Genomic DNA, 20,140 nt, shown 5'->3' with positions numbered 1-20,140 from the left:
CACATAGCTTTTAGTGAAGTTAATAGCACCTGCATTATATTGTTCCTCATTATAAACCTATAAATCTCCTTCAGAAACATAAAATGCTGTGAAAGCTGTCAACCGGTAGTATATTGTATTTATTAGGGTCATGAATCCCTAATTTGTAATTTAGAAAAGTGCCAGCTCAGTGAAGAGGTTATTTACTGGCAGGTGTGTATATTTTGTATATGACTTTTTCATAAACCATTCTGACTTGTTTGCTGATGACTTCTTTTGCAGAATGTGATTTGTTGCGTTATCTCATAAACCCTCTGTAAGAAGACCAATCTTGATACTTTTTGTTGCAGAAGCAGCCAAACCACTCCAGTTTTTCTGAGTATGGCTTTCAACAGTTTCACAAGAAGAAAAAAAATTTTTTTTCATTCTGTGCTTTTAATTTCATGCACAGTGTTGTGCAAATGCTCATAATTTGTCCATACCATTTCCACTTTGATTGTGTAAATCACCACCTCAGAGCAAAGTTCCATCTCCTGGTTCTCCTTATTGCTCATGAATCAAACCAGGAAAGAGAGAGGCTTTGCAGGTTGACACTCAAGAATTGTGACACAGTTGTGCAGTAACTTAAAACACATGTAGAAATGACAGTGAGTGGAGATCTTCTTTTAGATGCTTTGCACATTTTACCACATAGCTTTTTTTTTTTTTTTTCTCCTTGGTAATTGCAGACATTACCTTTACTTGCCGACAGTTACTCTGGGAAGGCTGGGAAAGAGAATTTAATGCTTTTCCACGTATAGTTTACTAGATGTATCCCTTAACTGAAACTTGTCAGTCATCTTTTATAACTCCATTTGTGATATACAAGGAAAATAAAATATATATTACTTACTTTTGATAATCAATAAAGACAGTGATAAGGAGAAGGATAATGTGAATTTTATTATGACATTTTCTATTTTAAATAATTGTAAGGACAGTAAAAGTCAATACTATTGCTGAAAATGTCGACTTTATAGACTTTAGAAATTACTAGTAACTAATATTTAAAGAAAAGTGTATTGACTAGAACTATTTTCTTCTTTACAAGGATTTTTGCCAAGGTGAAAAAAAGCAAAATATTCCGGGCCCAAGATTTTAGGCATACATTAGTCCAACAGAGCACCAGAAAGTGCTGTAATATACTTACTACTGCTGCTGTTGAGCCCAGGGTTGAAATATAGTTCATAGTTTATAGAAAAAAAAATCCCAAAATATTATTCTTTCCTAAGTATACATAATTCATATTGGAATTATGTGCATGTTGACTTACCTTTTATTTTACAAATTTATTCTTGCTGTTTGCAGAGATTTCTATAGATAATCACAGTTACTCCCCATTATGGGTGTAAATGAGCACCACTTTTGCTCAGATGGCACTTCTCCATCGGGTCAGAGGGAGCAGCACAACCACAGAGTCCCTTGGCAGGGCCACTGGGCTCTCTCCAAGGAGGAGGAGAGGGGAGGGAGGGAGTAAAGGAAGGCACATTCAAACTGTTTCACCCAAGGCACCCAGGGAAGGCAATAGTCCATTCCATAGGGAATGAGAAATGCTTACATTTATACCTTCATAGATAATAATAAAACCCGGAAGCATCATATCTACATCTGCAGTGCTGGCTTGCATGGTTTTATGAATTTTATAGTTGTTTTTTAGCAGTTTTTGGGATAAGGTAAGCAGTTGTTTGAGGTTCATACAGACATGCCCAGAGACTTCCTTACATTTTTGCCTGTCATTACTGTGATACCTTAATTTGGCTCAATCCGTGCAGCAGAGGCCAGGGAATGCTTTATTCTGAGTAGTTTCTAAGAAAAGGAACCAAGACAGGAATGTACTCAAGGTGATCTGAATATAGACAGATGCCTTAGAGTCTTGTTTATACTAAAGGCAGAAAGCACAAATTATTTTGACATACTCTTTGCCAACTTTCTGGCTCAATCTGATCTAGCTCTGCAAAGAGTTTTCTCCACGAGACAAGTACTCACTTTGGATAGTATCTGTCCATGTTATGTCAGCCAAAGTACTCAGAATAAATAGTACCAAAGAGTGCCTAGTATTCTTTATAGGAAATAGCCCATTTAATCATAATGAGGAAGAATTATTAAGCTTCTTCAAGGAAAATATGGTACCTATCAAACCCTGAAGATGATGCTCTTTCAATAAATAATTTTTTTTAAAAAGTCTGGTCATTTTTTCAGGAGGTTTTTTTTAAATTGTGGCTTGTAAAATAAATACAAATTAATGGGAGGTTGGTCACTGCTGTAAGCTGCCTGTAAAAAGCTGTGATTGTACTGGGAAATGGGCCCAAAAAAAGCTATATTAAGAAGGTAAAAGTAATTCTCTAAAGGACTGATAGAACAAGTATAGCTTATTACTTTATTCTTCTATGTTTAAATGCTTTGATTAAGTCTATAAAAGTATGCAGAAGCCTTTTAATTTACACAGTCAAAAATGTCCATTCAAAAATGTGATTACATAAGAGAAGACTTCAGACACAGATACAGATTTCCTTTCAAGCTGATCTTTAATTATAAAGGTCAAACCTTAAACATTAAAACATCTGAAGAGCAAGAAACATTCAGTTATTGATTTTGAAGACCCTGACCCTTACCAAGTATCACAGCCCATAGAGGGTGTTGACGAAAGTACAATAATAAAAAAGCTAAAAAGAAATTGTTCAGACTCGTTTTGTGTCTAAATGCAGAAAAAAATCCAAACCAAAACCAAAAGTCCCACATGAGCAAAAAACAAAAAAGCTGCTTCTGTAGGGCTGATGATAGATAGATCTCAAACACTACTGGGAATAGTGGAAAAGCGAAATTGTTGTGGCTAAGCTACTATCCTCTGAAAAGCTTTCTTTTTCCTTTTGGCAGTGATTACTGTGGCTGGATGATATTATGGAAGCATACTTTCTGTTAATTAGAGTGAACTAAACGTTTTTTCAGAGTAAAAGGTGTACTGTTGGAAAATATTGATTAAAAAACCACCATGACACTGTAAGCAGGTTTTTCTATTACACTGCAGGACTGCCTGCATTCCCAAGCTTGTGGCATCAGCAGTGCAGGACGCACCTGCCCTGCATCCTCCTTCAAGCTGGGAAACCACTTAAAGTCAAGGACGATGTCATGCCTGCTCTGCCAGTACCTCTGAAGTACCCTTCTCTAATTCATTGCTAGAATTACAGAATCATCATGTTGGAAAAGACCATGAAGAGGGACCAACTGATAACTCAGCACTGCCAAGCCCACCACTAAGCCACGTCTCTAAGAGCCACATCTGCACATCTTTTAAATATCCCAGGGATGGCGACTCTAGCATTTCCCTGGGCAGTCTGGAAACACGGCTTGACAACCCTTTCCATGAAGAAATTTTTCCTAATATCCAGTCTAAAGTTACTGTGGCACAACTCGAGGCCATTTCCTCTTGTCCTGTCACTTGCTACCTGGGAGAAGACACCAATCTCCACCTTTTTACACCCTTCCTTCAGGTGGTTGTAGAGAGTCATAAGGTCTCCCGTGAGCTTCTTTTTTTCCAGGCTAAACAACCCCAGCTCCCTCAGCTGCTCCTTACAGGACTTGTGCTCCAGACCCTTCATCAGCGCTGTTGCCCTTCTCTGGACACTCTCCAGCACCTCAATGCCTTTCTTGCAGTGAGGGGCCCAAAACTGAACACAGAACCTGAAGTGAGGTCTCACCAGTGCTGAGTACAGGGAGACAAGCATTGCCTTGGTCCTGCTGGCCACACTGTTACTGATACAGGCCAGGATGCCACTGGCCTTCTTGGCCACCTGGCCACACACTGGCTCATGTTCATCCAACTGTCGACCAGCACCCACAGGTCCTTTTCCAATGGGCAGCTCTTTGGCCACTCTTCCCCCAGCCTGTAGCAATGAGTGAGGTTTTTGGGACCCAAGTGCAGGACCCAGCAGTTGGTCCTGTTGAACCCTCATACCTTTGACCCCAGCCTATCGATCCAGCCTGTCCAGATCCCAGTCCAGAGCAGAGAGATCCTAAAGCCAAGCAAAGCAACAAATCCTTCCAGTCAGGACCTTTGTTTGAATATGGGCTAAGAAATAAGCTGAAGCCCTCACCCAAAATTTTGAGGTCCCACCCTGTCTCTTTTTCCTTCCTTCAACTAGTTTGCTCACAGATTCATTGCCTAAAAGGGGATTTCCCTGTGAAACATGGGTGCAAGCTCCTCTCACCATATGTATCAGTTGCTAACTCCTTTATGTGGAGGGACTTAGCTATAGCCTTTGGATACACATGGAAAGGGACAGAAACTTGAGAACTTGACCTGAACCAGTAGCTAAGAGAACTTCTACCTCCTGTAATGTGGAAACTTTAGAGGTTATCAAAATTGGCAAGCTCTGAGAAAGCACTGAGCCTGTAACAGGAAAAAAAGCATCTAGTCTGTGCTCAGGAACCCTTCAAAACTTTCCAACTTCTGCTGAAGAGTGACAGCACTGTTTTCTGAATGACCTTCAGTCCCACCCCCCCACAGGCAGCTTTAGGCACACACACCAGCTGCCTCCCTCTTCAGAGGATGCCCATGAGTCCAGCTTGTCTCAAAGCTGGGAGGACCTGGACACCCTAGGCCAGGCTCTACAAGTTGTGACGGCTGATTATTGAAACTGAGAATCTGAAAGCAGTAATGAACAGGATTTCAAGAATGTCAGTCCTCGCTGCTGAACCCTGAGATCACTAAGGAAATACAATTTATTGAAAATGTTTCAGAATTTCTTGCATATCCATCAAAAGCTTGCCTATCCTTGGTTTTAATAATACAGGATTTCTGTTTGCATGATATAGTTGACAATATCCACAGAGAAACCTTTTTTTCATATTGATAATTAGAAGATTTGTAGTTCAGGGTATTTTTATACATACTTTAACACATGGGTATTTTCCGTTTGTGAAGTTATGTCTCATAAGTGAATCAAAACAGTCTAAAAGTAGTCAGTCAATAGAAAAAAAAAATTGCATGAGAGGACTTTCCTCTGGCACATTCTCAGGGGATATCTGTACTCTGCTTCTTCCTCCTGGGTCAGCTGGTATCGCCTGTTACTGAAGAAGAGTCATTTCAGCAGTGTTGATTCATCAGAGTGGGCAGAAAAAGGTCTGAGTTCCTTACTTGCATACAATTTACTGTGGGAAGTCATAGAACATTCTCTTCTGCACCTTTAGGAAAGACCTAAATACTTGTTTCTGTAGTTCTGAGACTCTCTCACCTGAGGAAGATGCCACTTGCAGAAAAAGGCACCCACTAGTGTGGTATCTTCTTCCACTTGGCTGATCAAGAGCAGCTGGGGAAGTTTTTCCGCGACCCCTGGGAGTCAAGGCTCCCCGAGTCACAGCAGAGCATGTCCAACTACAGCCAGTGAGCTATGAGGCTAAGCAATAGATTGATTACCATCAGTGATAAGTCACCTGATAATTCTCAGGTGTTCATACAGTCATCATTTAGGTCGGGAATGAGCTGATTTTCCTTGTTGCTTCATTGCCACACTCCAGTTTGTCACGTTTTTTTCCTGTAGGGTTTTATACCTTCCCATGTCAGTAGTTCTCTTCTTGAATCTCCCACAGTTCTGTCTGTGCTTTGCTTCCAGCACCTTATTTGGATTTAGCGTGGACTTTCTCACATTGTAGCAGCAACTGGATCTGCAGAACCAAGCCCGAGACAAAAAAACTTGGCTCGCAGACCACAGAACTCCTGCATGGGGGTAACAGGACATTATTTTTTGCAGCATTTGGCCTCTCTTGCATTGAGTGATTTCTCTGGGCTTTACACTTGTTGACGTATTCTTAGCATGTTTCTCTGGGGAAAAAAAAAAAAAATGTTTTCCTCCTCCCTTATAAAGTCAAAGATACACAAACTTGGAGAAAGTGCTTAGCTTTTTGCCTTACAACTTGTGTCACAGTAAGGTTAATACTTAGGAGCTGGCAGAGGCATTTTGCTTTTCACAGTGGTTGGTTCCAAACAGAAATTAAAGGACAAGTGCCAGCATTTCTGGCCTTGAAATTTCATGGGTAGACCTTGAGTCAGTATGAGAATATGATTCTCAGATCTTTATAAATTGTAGCCTCCCTTTTTGTACTCCCTTTTTCCTGAAGGAACTAAGAAAGAGATTAGGCTGAAAAATATTTCAATAAAGAGTTTATGGCAGTAGCACCAAAGTCTTACCACTGACGTATCCATTACAGCCTATGAACTTACGACCAACTCAACATTTATCATGTTTGTCTTTGTGAGCTGTTTCTGTGACTGGCATTGCAGGAAAGCATGCTATTATTAATCAGAAGACAGAAATGTAGATTAATCTGTTTAATGGTAGCACAAAAAGGTTTTCTTGGGCTGATTGAAGCCATGTGAATAAGAGGAGAGCATTTTGAGTAATGAGTCTTAAATGACTCTTAAACAGTTGTTAAGTTTCGTATTTCAGAAACATGGATTTTATGCATGACAGTACAGTGATTAGCAAGGGATCTGCGCAGCTTTAAAATACACTTGACAGTGCAACCAAACGGCATGACTCTATCTCATTCAGCTTTAACCTTTGATGTATGTATATTAGTAATGGTATAACTATCTTAAGGACTGGTTTGGGCACTACAGCATACCCAGTTAGTCCCAGGAAACTAAATCCACCACTCTCTCCTACTGCAACATTCAGTGGGTATATCAGAAGTATTTCTGTGGGTGTATGACCTAAGTGGTGTAAATCTGTCTCTGATATGCCATGTGCTGCAATCACATCTTTGGATTTCTGTTTTACTTGAATTGAAGAATGCTGATTAGAATCTTTATAAATACATGAATGTGTACAATCTCATCCTGCTATCTTAATCATAAAATTGTTCTGAGGGTGGATTAAATTTAAAGCCTGCCTTGCATTGTGTTTTATGGTCATGGTAAAGCAATGTGCTGCTTGTATTCTACTTCTCACTATAATGCTATATAAGATATTTCTGCTATTATAGTAGGGGACATAATAAACAGCAAAAATCAATTGAGGGGGAGGGGACGTTGGCTGCTTGTTCCCAGGTGGGAGCATGCTTTGAAATCAGAAAATTGCAGCCATGTAGCCAGTGAGATGATGAAACTATCAGTTCTGAATCACAGCCTTGCCGTTTGCTTTCCACAAGGCACTGAGCATAAAGCCAGTAATACACTCTCCAAGAGGTAACTAAAGATTCTTCTCACAAACTGTGCTATCAAAAAACAATTTGTCTGACTGTGTATGCTTGGAAAATAAAATGATCCTGAGCATTGGAGTAGTGGTACTGCTTCTAGTAGTTTAGTTAGGAATACTCAAGGGACTTCAGTTCTTTCTTTAGCATCTGTTATAGTCCTAGTCTGAACAAGTTTGCCTTGGCCTTGGCTTCGGTAACTTATTACTGAAATCTTCCCAAGGACAACAGGGTCAGGGCTTCTTGTAAATGAAGGTTCCCTGTGGGACCTGTAATGAAGAGACTGTTAACTAATTATCAGTCCGTTTGGAATGCATTCATTTTTTAATTGACCTCAAAGAATTCAAGGAACAAAAGGAATCTGAGCAAAAATGATTTGAGTCGAGGCAAACAAATGAGTCAGTTTCTTTCTTGGGGTAGTTGCACAGATTTATTGGAGTCCACCAGACACAAAAGGTTTTCAGGTTCAATATTCCTTTGATTAAAATTAGGAGAGCTATGTCTGATGGCACGATCTGTGTGTTACAGACAGGTTTCCCTCCCTTCCTCCAGCTGTCATTTTCTGTGCAAATATTGCTCCTGTCATTGCTTGTCAGGCCAATATTACAATGGAATTAATTTAAAACATCATCTGTTTCCTTTTAGTTTGAGTAGGAAAGTTCAATCTGTGACTTGAATGTCAGGTGCAGTTTTGCAGGGCTGTTATACCCCACAGAGATGATAATTACAAAGTCAGAAGGAGCCTTAGGACTTTTGGGTTAGAGAACAGGGTTTTGTCCAACAAAATGATATTTTAATTTTCACTATTTGAATATTGCCTGAAATGCTAAAACTCATGTTTCTAATTTATTTTTAACTGCTAAATAAGTTAATGGAGAAAACATGATAATGGTGCTTGGGCTTTTTTTAAAATTAAAGATGATTGTTAGTCAAATTCTTCTACAGCATTGTTTTCTCTTAGAAGTTGTGTGACAGAATGGTGTAAGTGTATTGGAGAATAATAGTTTTCTCTAATAGAAAATTAATAATGTGATCATTAAGAGTTTCCCATGCTCCTGATTTCACCAGAGAACTTAAATTGGAAACTTCAAAAACTTCAATGATATTCAGAAATATCATCACTGATACTGAAAATGATCCAAATCTCAGAACAGTGGGCAAGGGTTAAAGTTCAATGAAGTTTTTCTTTTAACTCTATTCATCACGGTTTTTAAATAATCTTTTAAAATAACAGAAAATACAGATAATTGGGTCTAAAATGTTAGTTTAGAAACAAAAGTCAAGTGGTTCCAGTCCTTTATAATTATGAGAGGTAGGAAGTTGTGAAGTACTTTGAAAGGAATGCTGACAGATCATCTGGTCTCAGGCACTGTGGGAAAGGGAGCCCAGATGGGGTTAACTTACACTCTGCCCAGTCAAATCTTGAAAACCCCCAGCAATGAGGCATCCACCATGTCCCTGGGGAGGTTGTTCCAGTGACTGATTGTTCTCACTTTAAGAAATTTCTTCCTTATGCCGAGATGAAACTTCTACTCGTCCAGTTTGTATTTTTTGCCCCTTTTCTTGTCCATGTGGCTCCTTGTGAAGAGAGAGCCTTTAAGTACTTTAATATTGTGATTGGTTCCCTCCTGAGCCTTGTCTTTTTCCAGGGGAAAAAACCTGACTCTCTCAATTTTTTCTTACATGGCATGTTCTCCAGTCTTTTGAGCATCGTCATGATGCTCCTTTGGACCCTCTCCACTCTGTCTGAAGCTTCCTTGAATTGTGGGGACCAGAATGGAGCACAGTGCTGCAGGTGCAGCCTGACAAGCACAGAGTATAGTGGGATGATCATGTCTGTACCTCTGCTAGTAATGCCCCTGGGAATGCAACCCATATCAGATTTAGTTCTGCTGCTTCAGGGTACTGTTGACTCATGTTGGCTTGGTGTCCACCAGGAGCCCCCATCCTTTTCAGCAAGGCAGCTCCCCAGCCACACAGGGGTCAACATGTACTGGGCTCTTTGGCTATTCTGTTCCAGGTGCAGGACTTGATACTTGTCTTTGTTAAAGTTCATACTGTTAATAAATTCCACTCCTTTCTCCACAAGTGGCTGAATATGAGTAGGTCTGAAGCAAGTATTTCTAATTTTAAAGAGCACAGCAAATGAAAAAGCCAAATCACATTAACCTAACCTGCAAGATGAAGAATGCAGAGCTATCTTCCCTTCTTTTAGGCTCTGTTGATGTATACAAGGTAATCAAGTTTGAATGCACATCTTTAATTTACCCCTTGTATTAATTAATTTTTATTCATTGCTGGATTTGTGAAGCAGGGTGGTGACTGTGTTTCTATTTTCCCCAGTCATACAGTTAGCCCTATCATTCTGTGAACAGAACAATATCAGGGTTTTAAATTTGTGATTGGGATAGAAACTATAAAATTTTGACTGCCTGAGAAAGAATTGCTTCCAAAATTGCTAAACTTGCAACATGGCCCATAAAAAATTCTGCCTGATGTTAAATATGTTATGTGATAATATTTCCATTTCTAATAATGTAACCAATGCTTGCATCAGGTATTCAGGAAATCTGGCGGTTAAATTGTTAAGGGTAATGTTATATTCCGTAGGGTTTTCCGATCCTTTACACTGTATCTCCTGCAGGTAGTTACCATGCTCAGATCAGTTCAGGCATTTTGATACACAGTAAAAGCATTTATTCAGCTTGAGAGCTGTAAGTTGTGATTTTTTAAAGACTTATGAGTTTTGTAGCATGTTTTAAGGACACCAAACAGCAATACATCTGAATATAAAACAAGTGCTTTATAAATTGCTTTATCACACTTCAAAGCAGCATGCTAGCAGGATTGCCAAATTCAACTGCAAAACTTGCCAATTTGGATCATGTGAAGGCAGGTGTGAGATTACAGCTGTAATAAAACTGGAATTGAATACTGGTAGCTGAATTTGTAGTAGGCAATTGATTTGATTTATATAACATAAGCCACATGAGGAGAGATATGTAGGTCAGCATCTTCAGCTGGAAGTGGTGGTTAGAAGAGTTGTGGTAGGTCACTGGGAATATTGAGTTAATACCTGTTCAGCCGGGCAGAATGCTGGTGCAGTGTAACTACACTCATGTCCAACTTGTTTGGGGAGACACCATTTGCAACAAGAAAAAACTAGTCAGTTATAACCAATGCACTTGTGCTGTAAAAATCGTTGCTAAAATTAGCGTAAGAACCTAGACCATATGGAGTTTCCCAGGGCAAGAACTGGTACATTAGTTATGAGCACATTTTGCAAAATACTTGAGGTGTGTAAATACACAAATTAGTGATTAAACTCTTTCTATGGTAATGGAACAATGTTTTACAAAATGCAACTGGTAAATGATCCAATTCAAGAAATCAGAGGAAGCACAATCAAATTAGCCTGAAGAGTTATTTCCAATCCAAACAGCCTGTTAGGTCACAGATTTACACAAAAGAAGAAAAAAAATCCAAAATAAAGCTCACACCCCTTAATTAAAAATATTCAAACCTACAAGAAAACCAAAACAAACCACATAAAAACCCCTAAAAACCAACCAACCAACCAAAAAAACCCCAAAGCCCCTGGTTCGTGTTGAGAAAATTATGGGTTTTTTTGTTTGTTTTTTTTTTTTTTTTTACAAGGAGTGAACTAATGACCTGGCAAATTTACATTAGTTGGAGGTTTGATAAGAACAAGCACAAAATCAGAACCATACTTTTAAAAAGCAAAATGAGATTAAGCATCCAGAAATTACTTTGTTAGAGGGTTTCCATTTGTGATTCCCAGGAAAACGCATGTTATCCAAGTTGTGAGCCCCTGGAAACTGCAGCCAGTCATGGTCCGCATAAACATTACAGGACTTATGAGCTAAAGTTTCTAAAAGCTTCATTTTTACAAAATACATTTGAACATCTTAGGCATCCAAAGACTCCATTGGCATAGACCAATGGAAAATGCTTTTTGTTTTGCTTTATCTGTAGTCTGACCTGATCCTTCAGTGCAGGAAAGAGAAGGAAGCAAGATCTCAAAACAGAATATGAAAAGTAGCACAATATTTCCATTTTTATTTCTTTCTGCAGAAATGCAGGGAGTGTATGGTCAGGGAGGAGAGAAGAACTAGAAATGTGTTTTGAAAAAAAAGTTCATTATTGTACAGCAAAGGTTTTGTGAGGATGGTGGGTGGCTAATATAGATGATTAGGAAGACATATTGTTGGGAGAAAAAGGCAATGAGGTAATGTAGAAGTTGTGAGTGTTTCTGATAAATGTGAGTTTCAGATTTCTGTGGTCAAGAGCCTCATGAATGAAGGAATAACCAGTGAATTAAAAGGAAGAAACTTAATGAAAATACATGTATAAGAAAACAATGCAGTAGGAATCTGAATGAGTTTGTAGCAGGCAAAGTGAGAAATAATTTTTGTAGTGAAGCAAACTCTAACTCAAACTAAAACTCTAAATAAATAAGAGAAAGAAAAAATTACTATTGCTGCAAAAATGACTGTTCAATAGAATTTAATGTGTCATAATACTCAGCATAATACAATGTTTAAAAAAATTTAGACCCATGACTCTTACTTACTAAGCACAGTGCCTTGATGATTACCATTAGTCCAGTTTACAGCCTGACAGTTCTGAAAAACAAACAGATCCAGGCAGAAAAAAAAGAAGAACTTCAGATGAAGAGAGGAAAGAAAACGGAATTTTATAAAAATTCTTGGCTGCAATGGCACAAGAGATCATTATCATAATAGAAAGCATAAACTACCAGTCTGACTGGAACTGGGAAAGTAGGTATTTTCAATAAGGAAAAAACCCTGGATTTATCGAGGAAAGGGGCAGACATTATCTATGGGGTATTTTTTTATTTAATCAAGGACACAGCACTGCTTCTAATGACACAATATTTCAACTTTACTTGTCTTTCTGACATCTAATAAAAACTCACATTACTGTTACTAAAATAACCTTTATTGTTTCTTATTATGATACCTCCCTTACCTGTTGAATAGTTGCAGTTTAATGTGACAGAGATGTAGAGGGTAAGGCAAACATTAGTTTGCCACTATCTTTTATGTTTGATAGCAGCTGGCTCACCAGTCCCTGTATGTGTTGTTTATGGCTTAGATGTGTGACTTTGAGGATGGAGAGGAATTAATTTCTTGTGGTGGGAGGGTGTAGCAGACATGGGAAGCAATCCTTACAATATTTTGATGGTCATGGGATGTATTTTTTTCCCAGGTTTATACTAAGTTTTTTATCATGGTGGATTTAGACATGACTGTAGGGACTTGTAGGTAGTACTGCCAAACAGTAACTGATAATAATGAAATGGTCCTTTCTGAAGATATATAGCTGTGAGCTTTTAAAAAGTCTTGAGACTGCTAAAAGAAACCTCATGGCAGTATAGTTCATATATTATGAACTCTTGCAGAAAAAAACAAATTAAGATGGGGGTGAGGAGTCAGGATTTAGGAATGACTAAATTTCAAATTAAAAGACTTCATTCGAGAACCGAAACATAAATTGGAATAAGGTGAGGGCAAACTCAAGACAGTGTTTATTCTAAGCATGTGCAAACCTCTTTTTGATGCTGTCTTCAAAATGATGCAGCAGCTAAATGTATTATACCCCTGGGAAACATAAAACTTAGGGCCTGGTTCTCCTCACTCCATAATAAGAATGGTGAAAAGCAGCCTTAAAGTAGGTATAAATTGCATTTAAGTCTTCTTTATGGCTCAGCAGTGGTAGAAAGGAGCCTCGATATAAATGAGAATCAGGTCCCCAGTATTTATTTAACCCTTGGGCTTTGTATATCATTTTATTTTCACCTTTAAGAGATTTGCAGAGGGATTTTTAATCAGGATTCGGTGTACAGAAAGCTAAATGTTTTCATTGCCTTACAAGTAACTTTTATCATACAGGCAGATCATTCTCTTTATTTCTCAAGAGGAAATGGTAGAATTTTCTGCCTTTGTACAAACCAAGCTAAATGTTTCTGACACCCTCAGTACAGCGTCAATTGGAAATTCACATTTCATGTAATAACAGACCATTTTAATTTCATGAGCTGAAGAATTGGTTTCCACTTGCAAATTGTACTGAAGAAAGCAATATTGTCAGGAGAACTGGCAGAGTGCTTCAAGAGATAAATCTATTGAATTAAATAAGAGGCTTTCATTACCTTTTACATTGCATTTCCGTATAACATAAGCATTAATTAAACTCTTCATTGCTTTCTGCTATTCAACAGAGCACTTGCTCAGTCTGACAAGAAATGCTGCCCCAGAAAACATGTGACACCCAAATAAAATCATTAAAATACTCTTAAGCAGAAGGGAAGGAAAGGGGAGAAGGGAAGAATGTTTTGGTGTGCTTGGGCAAGTGGGACCTGTCTACAGAAATGCATAATTTCTGTTCTTCAGGTTTTGACAGCAAATGCATAATTTCTGGTTTTCAGTTTTTGATAGCTCCAAAGACTTGGAACAGGTAATCTCACTAGGTATTTCTCCAGGCAATTTGAATACAAGCAGAAAACAAGCAATTGTTTTTCAAATTTTAAGTGTATTTTAGTAAATGTGGAAGGCTTCTTCATCATGGGAGAACACTTCCGGTGTGAGACAGTTTTACTTCTTGAAGCATCAAAACAACTCTCCAAAATGTGTGTCCTCTCCCCTGCGAGGAGCCCAACTATAGCAAAGTAGTTGATACAAATTCAAGATGTTCCCTGTCAAGCTCTTTAAATCAAGCCTTAAAGAGCTCCCTGGGTAGCCCACCCAAACTGAAGAGCCATCATGTATATTTGGTTCTTGCACATTTCTATCCATATTGAAATATTTCTAATTCCTTCTTTTCTTGTGATTCCAGGGGAACATTTGAGAATCTGCCCTCAGGAATATACATGCTGCACCTCAGAAATGGAGGACAAGTTAAGCCAACAGAGCAAACTGGAGTTTGAAAACTTAGTGGAGGAGACAAGTCACTTTGTACGCACGACTTTCATATCCCGGCACAAGAAGTTTGACGGTAGGCTGGGTAAAAATTACTTATTTTCAAGGTTATGGGATTTAAAAGCCAGTTATCCATAATAAATTCCAATGTTCTTTTCTTTACAATTAGATATCACATTTGCAGTTGTCAGTTTGGCTAAGATAAGGGTTAATATACAGCTGGTATGCTTATCAGCCTTATGAGCATTGCCTTTAATTACAATGACATCAAGAATCACACTGTTAAGTGCCTGCAGGCTTGGCTAATGTTGAAAAAAGAGATGAGATATGCATAGAGAGCTTTATGATATTTGTCTCCTAGTTTCAAATGCAAAATTTAGGTTTGTAATTATGTTCACTGTTGCAAGATGAACTGTGGATCTCCCATGATTTTTGTTATTACAGAGCAGTATTTGTGTAGTCTGCCTTTTTATAGCCTTAAGACTGTTGTTTTTTTCCTGCATGATTTTCTTGTGATATACAGAGGCTCTAAGAGGGCTTCTGGCTTCCAAACACTAAGGCCTCAAGTTCTGCTTGAGAGGGATTATCATACAAACCACTTAAGCAGTATTGAACACATCTTTTGTACCTAGAAGGGACCAGCAAGAACAGTTTGGGGGTTTTATTTCCTTGTGATCAACCTTTATAAGATCTTTGCAAGATCAAGGTTGAGGTGTCACAGTTTGCTAAGTGCTTGTCTTTGATAACGAACATTAAGCTGTTTTTGTGGTTGTGTCCGTATTTTCAAGTCATGGTTTTATCTAAATATGAAATCTGTATCTGTGTTTGAAAGTGTCACCCTGAGCATTTCTGCGTATGTATAAGTTTAAAAAGGTCTGGCATTAAGAGGTGTAAATCAGCATTGCAGAGAGGAATCCAGAGCTGCCTGCAGGTGAAAAAGCCTGCAAATAGGTGGCCTAAAGCTGGCTAACCCCAGGTAATGGGTCACATGCACACATTTAGGAGAACGGTGGAAATGTCATCTCTGAAGTTGGAAGCTTGTTTCAAAACTCTTAGGTCGCATTTAGAAAGAAGTGAAGATGGCTCTAACTCCTATGGGTAATTCTGTATTACTATCCAATTAAAGAGGCTTTTTTCTAATATTGATTCACTCAATATGACACAGAAGAAAAAATGAATTATAAAAAAAGGGAATGGAAAATGTGTAATATGAGGATGAGCTGGAGGAAAGTCCCTAGCAGCAGATCAGATGCTAATGTAATTTAGAGAGTGTCCTTGGAAGGTGGGGATGACTGCACTCCTCTGAAATGTGATGACTTCCCTTTTTAATGTGAAATTGGAATTCTTTGTGTAGTGGATTTTAAAAAATTTACTTGTCTTCAAAGGATCTAAAAAAAAAATCCAGAAGTTGTGTGTGGTATTACAAGATGAGTGTGCAAGCGGAACAGACATTTCAAACCATCTATGGCATGTACAGGGTTTTTTTTCTAGAAGGAAGCTGGGGTAGTTGCTGGTGTTCAGTGACCATGCAGCACTCTGAAAACGCTGGGCTCATTGACCACAGAGCTCAGACAGCACTTTGCTAATTCTTTGGCAACTTCAGGCTTTTCTGTATTGCACTGAACTTAAGGACATGATAGGTTTTTCAGTAATCTGAAATTCTGTGTCTTAATACTGATGGTAAGGTATAGCTGGAAGTTACTGATTGGTTGTAAATACTCCACTCTGGGATCTGCCCCACAGAAACTTGGAATAAAAGACTAAGTAGTTTCTTCTATCTTATTATTGATGTTTTAAAGGGAATTTGCAATGTGATATCTTATCAAAGAGCATTTGAACTTCGTGTATGCTTTCAGGATTTCAGTGCTATTCTAAAGCTATTCAAAATTTGTTCATTTGTATGGAAAAACTGCTTCTTTCTAGAAGGGCAAAGACATTAATGGAAAAATATATTCACCTAATAGACCATCAGTGTAAAATCAGCTAGATTTCTTGCAGTTTAAAATAGTGTGATGCTTCTCAATATAATGCAATATAAAGATTGATAGCTAATGTCCGTGTTTTAACTGTTCGAGTATTATCCACTTTGATGTTGTTTTTTTAATTTGGTACTGTGATTGCACAAAGGAATTCTGATACATGATTATGCCATTTAATGCTAGTACACCACAAATAACAAAAGAGATACAGCCAATTTTGATGATTTTATGGAAGTTTTGCACAGTACCTGTGTTTATCAAGAGCAGCATATATAAGCAATAAAAGAATAGTTGAATATCTAAGTAATGTTGAGGTAGATATCAGCATTGCTCCCTTGAGGAGTTAATTTAAACTATAGTTGCTGCCAAGCTCTTTTTCATTCAGACATTCATATAATTTTGAAAACTCTTGAAAGGACATCAAAGGGATATCTTGTAGATTTTACAGGGGGTTGGGTTTTTTTATGCTGTACTAGACAACTTAGGGTAATGCTAAGTTTTGCAACATAAAACTTTTTAGAGGTATGTGAACTCTGTTGAATTTTGATCTGACCTTCATAAGCCTTGTCTTTCTTATTGTTTTCTGCCCCACAACCATACACTTAAGCACAGATAGAATGGTGTTGTGATTTCCATTTTGAGAGGCCATTTGAGATCTGTTTTCCTTTTCAGAATTTTTTCCCAAATTCCTATTCGTGATCTAATCTAAAAGGAAACTCAATCTGCTATAACTTGAACTTTGTCTCTTTACCCTCTGGTGAGACAAACATTCTTACACAGAATCACAGAATCTGAGAATGGCTTAGATGTAATGGAGGTGTCTTTGTCAAACCTCCTTCTCCAAGCAGGTTCAGCATCCTGGGATAACAGGATGCCCAGGATCATGTGCAGCAGCATTTTTAATATCTCCAGGAGGGAGACTGCACAGCATCTTTGGGCAACTTGCGCCAGTGTTTGACCATCCTCACAATAATGTGTTTTCTTGTGTTTACATGGAATTCCCTGATTTGTTTTCTTTTGTTTTTCTTAGTTTGTAGCCATTGCTTCTTGTCCTGTCATTGGGCCATACATCCCCCCACTAGATATGTACGCACATTGATGAGATGCCCTGAGCATTTTCTTCTCTGGGCTTTCTCTGCCTCTGCTTCTAGAGTAGATAGTCTAGATAGTCCAATCTCCTCATCATCTTACTGCCCCTTGCGTGGATTGCGCCATCGTGTCCATATCTCTCTTGTACTCCGGAGTACAGATCTGGACCTAACTCTCCATGTGTAGCCTTATCAAAGCTGAGCTGAGGATTCCTTTCCCTCAGCCTGTTGGCAATGTTCCTACATAATTTCTATGTCAGTTTTATATTTCATTTCACCTGAAGTGCAGTACTTCTAAATCTCTACAAGAATTAAATTTCTATAATAACTAAAAGCAATAGAATCTGAAGATGAAATTTGTAACAGAGAACTTTAGAAATTACTAAGCGATTTGGAACCAGCTATGATCAGAAAAAATTATACCTTTCTTTTAACTGACAATCAGTTCTTGCATCCTAAAGCCCTTTATAATCTTTTAGTTCTTATTCATTTGTACTCCACATTTCTAAAGGGCTGCCACTGTGTTGGGACTTTTGACTGCTCCATTCTTCTAGACTCATTTATTCCTCATAGTATATGAGGTTCAGCGATGTCTTAGAACCATAGATCTGACAATGTAATTTTTCATTCAGTTTCCATGTTCTAGACCAGTGGTGTGCATTAGCATAAGTCACTACACAACATAATGCCAGCTGCCAGTTGCTTCTTGGCTGAGCATTATGTGCAGATGTTTACATCTGTAATATGTACATTTGCACATTTGTCATTGCATTAACATACTGGATGGTCATTTCAAGCAAAATCAGTATTTGGAATTTCACTTATAGGTGCATGAGGATCCATAGAATCTTTTCCTAAGAATCTCACCAAGTAATAAAGCCTTGAAATGAGAAAAGTTTCTATGAGACAACGAGTGCTCAGTTGTCCTAGCAAAGAGTGCAATACCTATTTCAGCAATGGGACACACAAACCCTTCCAAACACTAGGAAAAGGAGTAAAAAGCCTTTCCAGCAGATAGGAAACACACAGGAAGTGAATAATTCCAGCAGATACAAATTTTTCTCTTACCTCAAGGCTTTGTGTAAGACTAACCCATAAAAGCAGACACTTAATGATCAGCTGTTTGCTATTCCTAACAACAGACAAGTAATCATGCTCTGGTTCTTGGACCTCCACTGTATACCTCAAAGCAGCTTAAAATATATTACGCTCCCAGTGTAGCTGTAATAGTATCATCTTATTATCACCAATTCCCTTGCATAGTGACATTGCTGAGCAGCTGTTTCACACACAAGCCAATTTCTTTTAAGTATTGCTCCATCAGCAGCCGAAACCAGCCCCTTCCCGGAAGCTTTTGTCATGAATGTTAATGAGGAGACAAGGAGCTGTTCAGTGACATTTTCTCACTAGTCCTTTGAATAAGAATAGGAAAAAAATATAACAAAGAGTTTTCATTAAAGCTAAATAGATCTGAACCTGATAAAAGACACACTATCTCCTCATTCTCATTAAAAATTACAGTAGCAGTCTTAGCAGTGGTGTTGAAAATGAAGGAATGTCTAAGAATAGCTATCATGAACTTGAATGGATATGGATAGCCTTCAGCAGAATGTCTGAGGCATGATGCCTCTTAAGGAAAATAACCTAAAAAGCCTACGGACCAATCTGCAGCCGCACATTGATTTATCATACAGTGTCATCATTCCCCGTGCTCCTTCTTTTTGCAGTCTAGGAGAACAGTGATCCATACCCATTAGTGCTGCTTATATGTCTTACAGTCATTACCAGCAGTAGTGGTGTAAATTACAGGGCAGAAAAGAAAGTTTCACAGATGATCTCCCAAAATAATACCTGCAAGAATAGCTAACATCCCAGACACCCTATATTCCCTTTTCTTCCACACTTTATGAAAGAACTTGGAGAAAGATAGCAGGTTTGAATCTTTTCTTGATGCTACAGCTAGAGCTAGAGCTGAAAAAAATATGTTTTGTGAAGCTGGTATCCAACAAAGTAAGAACTTTTCAAGGAGATGAACTATTATAGCCAGGTATAACTGTCTTATTAAACTGTCTCATAAAAAAAAAAAAGTGTGAAAAGTGAACTAAGGGAGATGCTTGAAGCTGGAGTACACTGAAGTTCAGTTGCATGGCCAGTGTAAGTCTCCTGCCCTCTGCTCCCTCTTCCTCCTATTCTTGCTGCCCAGCTTTCCCGCCTGCCTTGAGCTTTAGCTCATGCCTATAGGCTCCCTGACCTCTGTGGATTTCTGCAGAAGACAGGGAATACAGCAACACAGAAGGCCACTTGTACACTGGTGCTGTCGTGGTCAGCAGATGGACTTCCAGCAGAATATTTTTTTTAATGCTTTGCTTTTCATACATCCAAAGCGAAAGGGCTTGGTTTCCACATGAAGATTTTTGGCTTGGTTGTTTGGTTTCTGGAAGCTGGAAGTCATAGAGGTCTGCCTTTTCCACAGACCTATTTGGGAGGCAGGGAGCTTTGCTGGAGTGTGGGAAAGTCAAATAGATACGTTATTCTAGTGCTGCCGTGTCTGAGGCAGCACATAGGCTACACCATGCCAAAGCTGGGTGACCAGATATTTGGGGCTTTGGTATTTTGGGCAAGATGGTGATGGTTTGGTTTGTGTTTGGGGTTTTTTTTTACTTTGTTTCCTTTACAAGATTTCAGTGTTGCTTTGCAACATGTTTCATATCAAATGCAAAATCCATTGCAGGACAGGTGGATTTTTAAAATCCACAACTGCTTTGCTGTAACAGTGCTAGCAGGGCCACAGTTTACATATGATTAATCTACTGGTTTAACACACTATGTAAGTTCTGTGTTTGCCAAAATACAGACCTTAGAGCAAATAGAAGCCTTAACAATATGCAGCATCTGTTGACTT

General features: G+C 38.5%; 1 protein-coding gene across 1 annotated transcript in view; it reads left to right on the top strand.

The window, feature by feature from the left end:
* GPC6 (glypican 6) overlaps positions 1-20,140 on the top strand; it is a 751,944-nt gene that overhangs the window by 211,378 nt on the left and 520,426 nt on the right. The window contains exon 2 of the mRNA XM_042034994.1: positions 14,089-14,247. Within this exon, the coding sequence (XP_041890928.1) occupies positions 14,089-14,247 (159 nt within the window). The remainder of the gene's footprint in view (positions 1-14,088; positions 14,248-20,140) is intronic.

This window comes from Corvus kubaryi, unplaced genomic scaffold (assembly GCF_017639235.1).
Source record: "Corvus kubaryi isolate FWS band 111438036 unplaced genomic scaffold, C.kubaryi_AGA036_p1.0 133, whole genome shotgun sequence".
NCBI lineage: Eukaryota > Metazoa > Chordata > Aves > Passeriformes > Corvidae > Corvus > Corvus kubaryi.
Note: the sequence above shows the minus strand (reverse complement) of the source record. Positions and strands in the feature narration are given on the sequence as shown.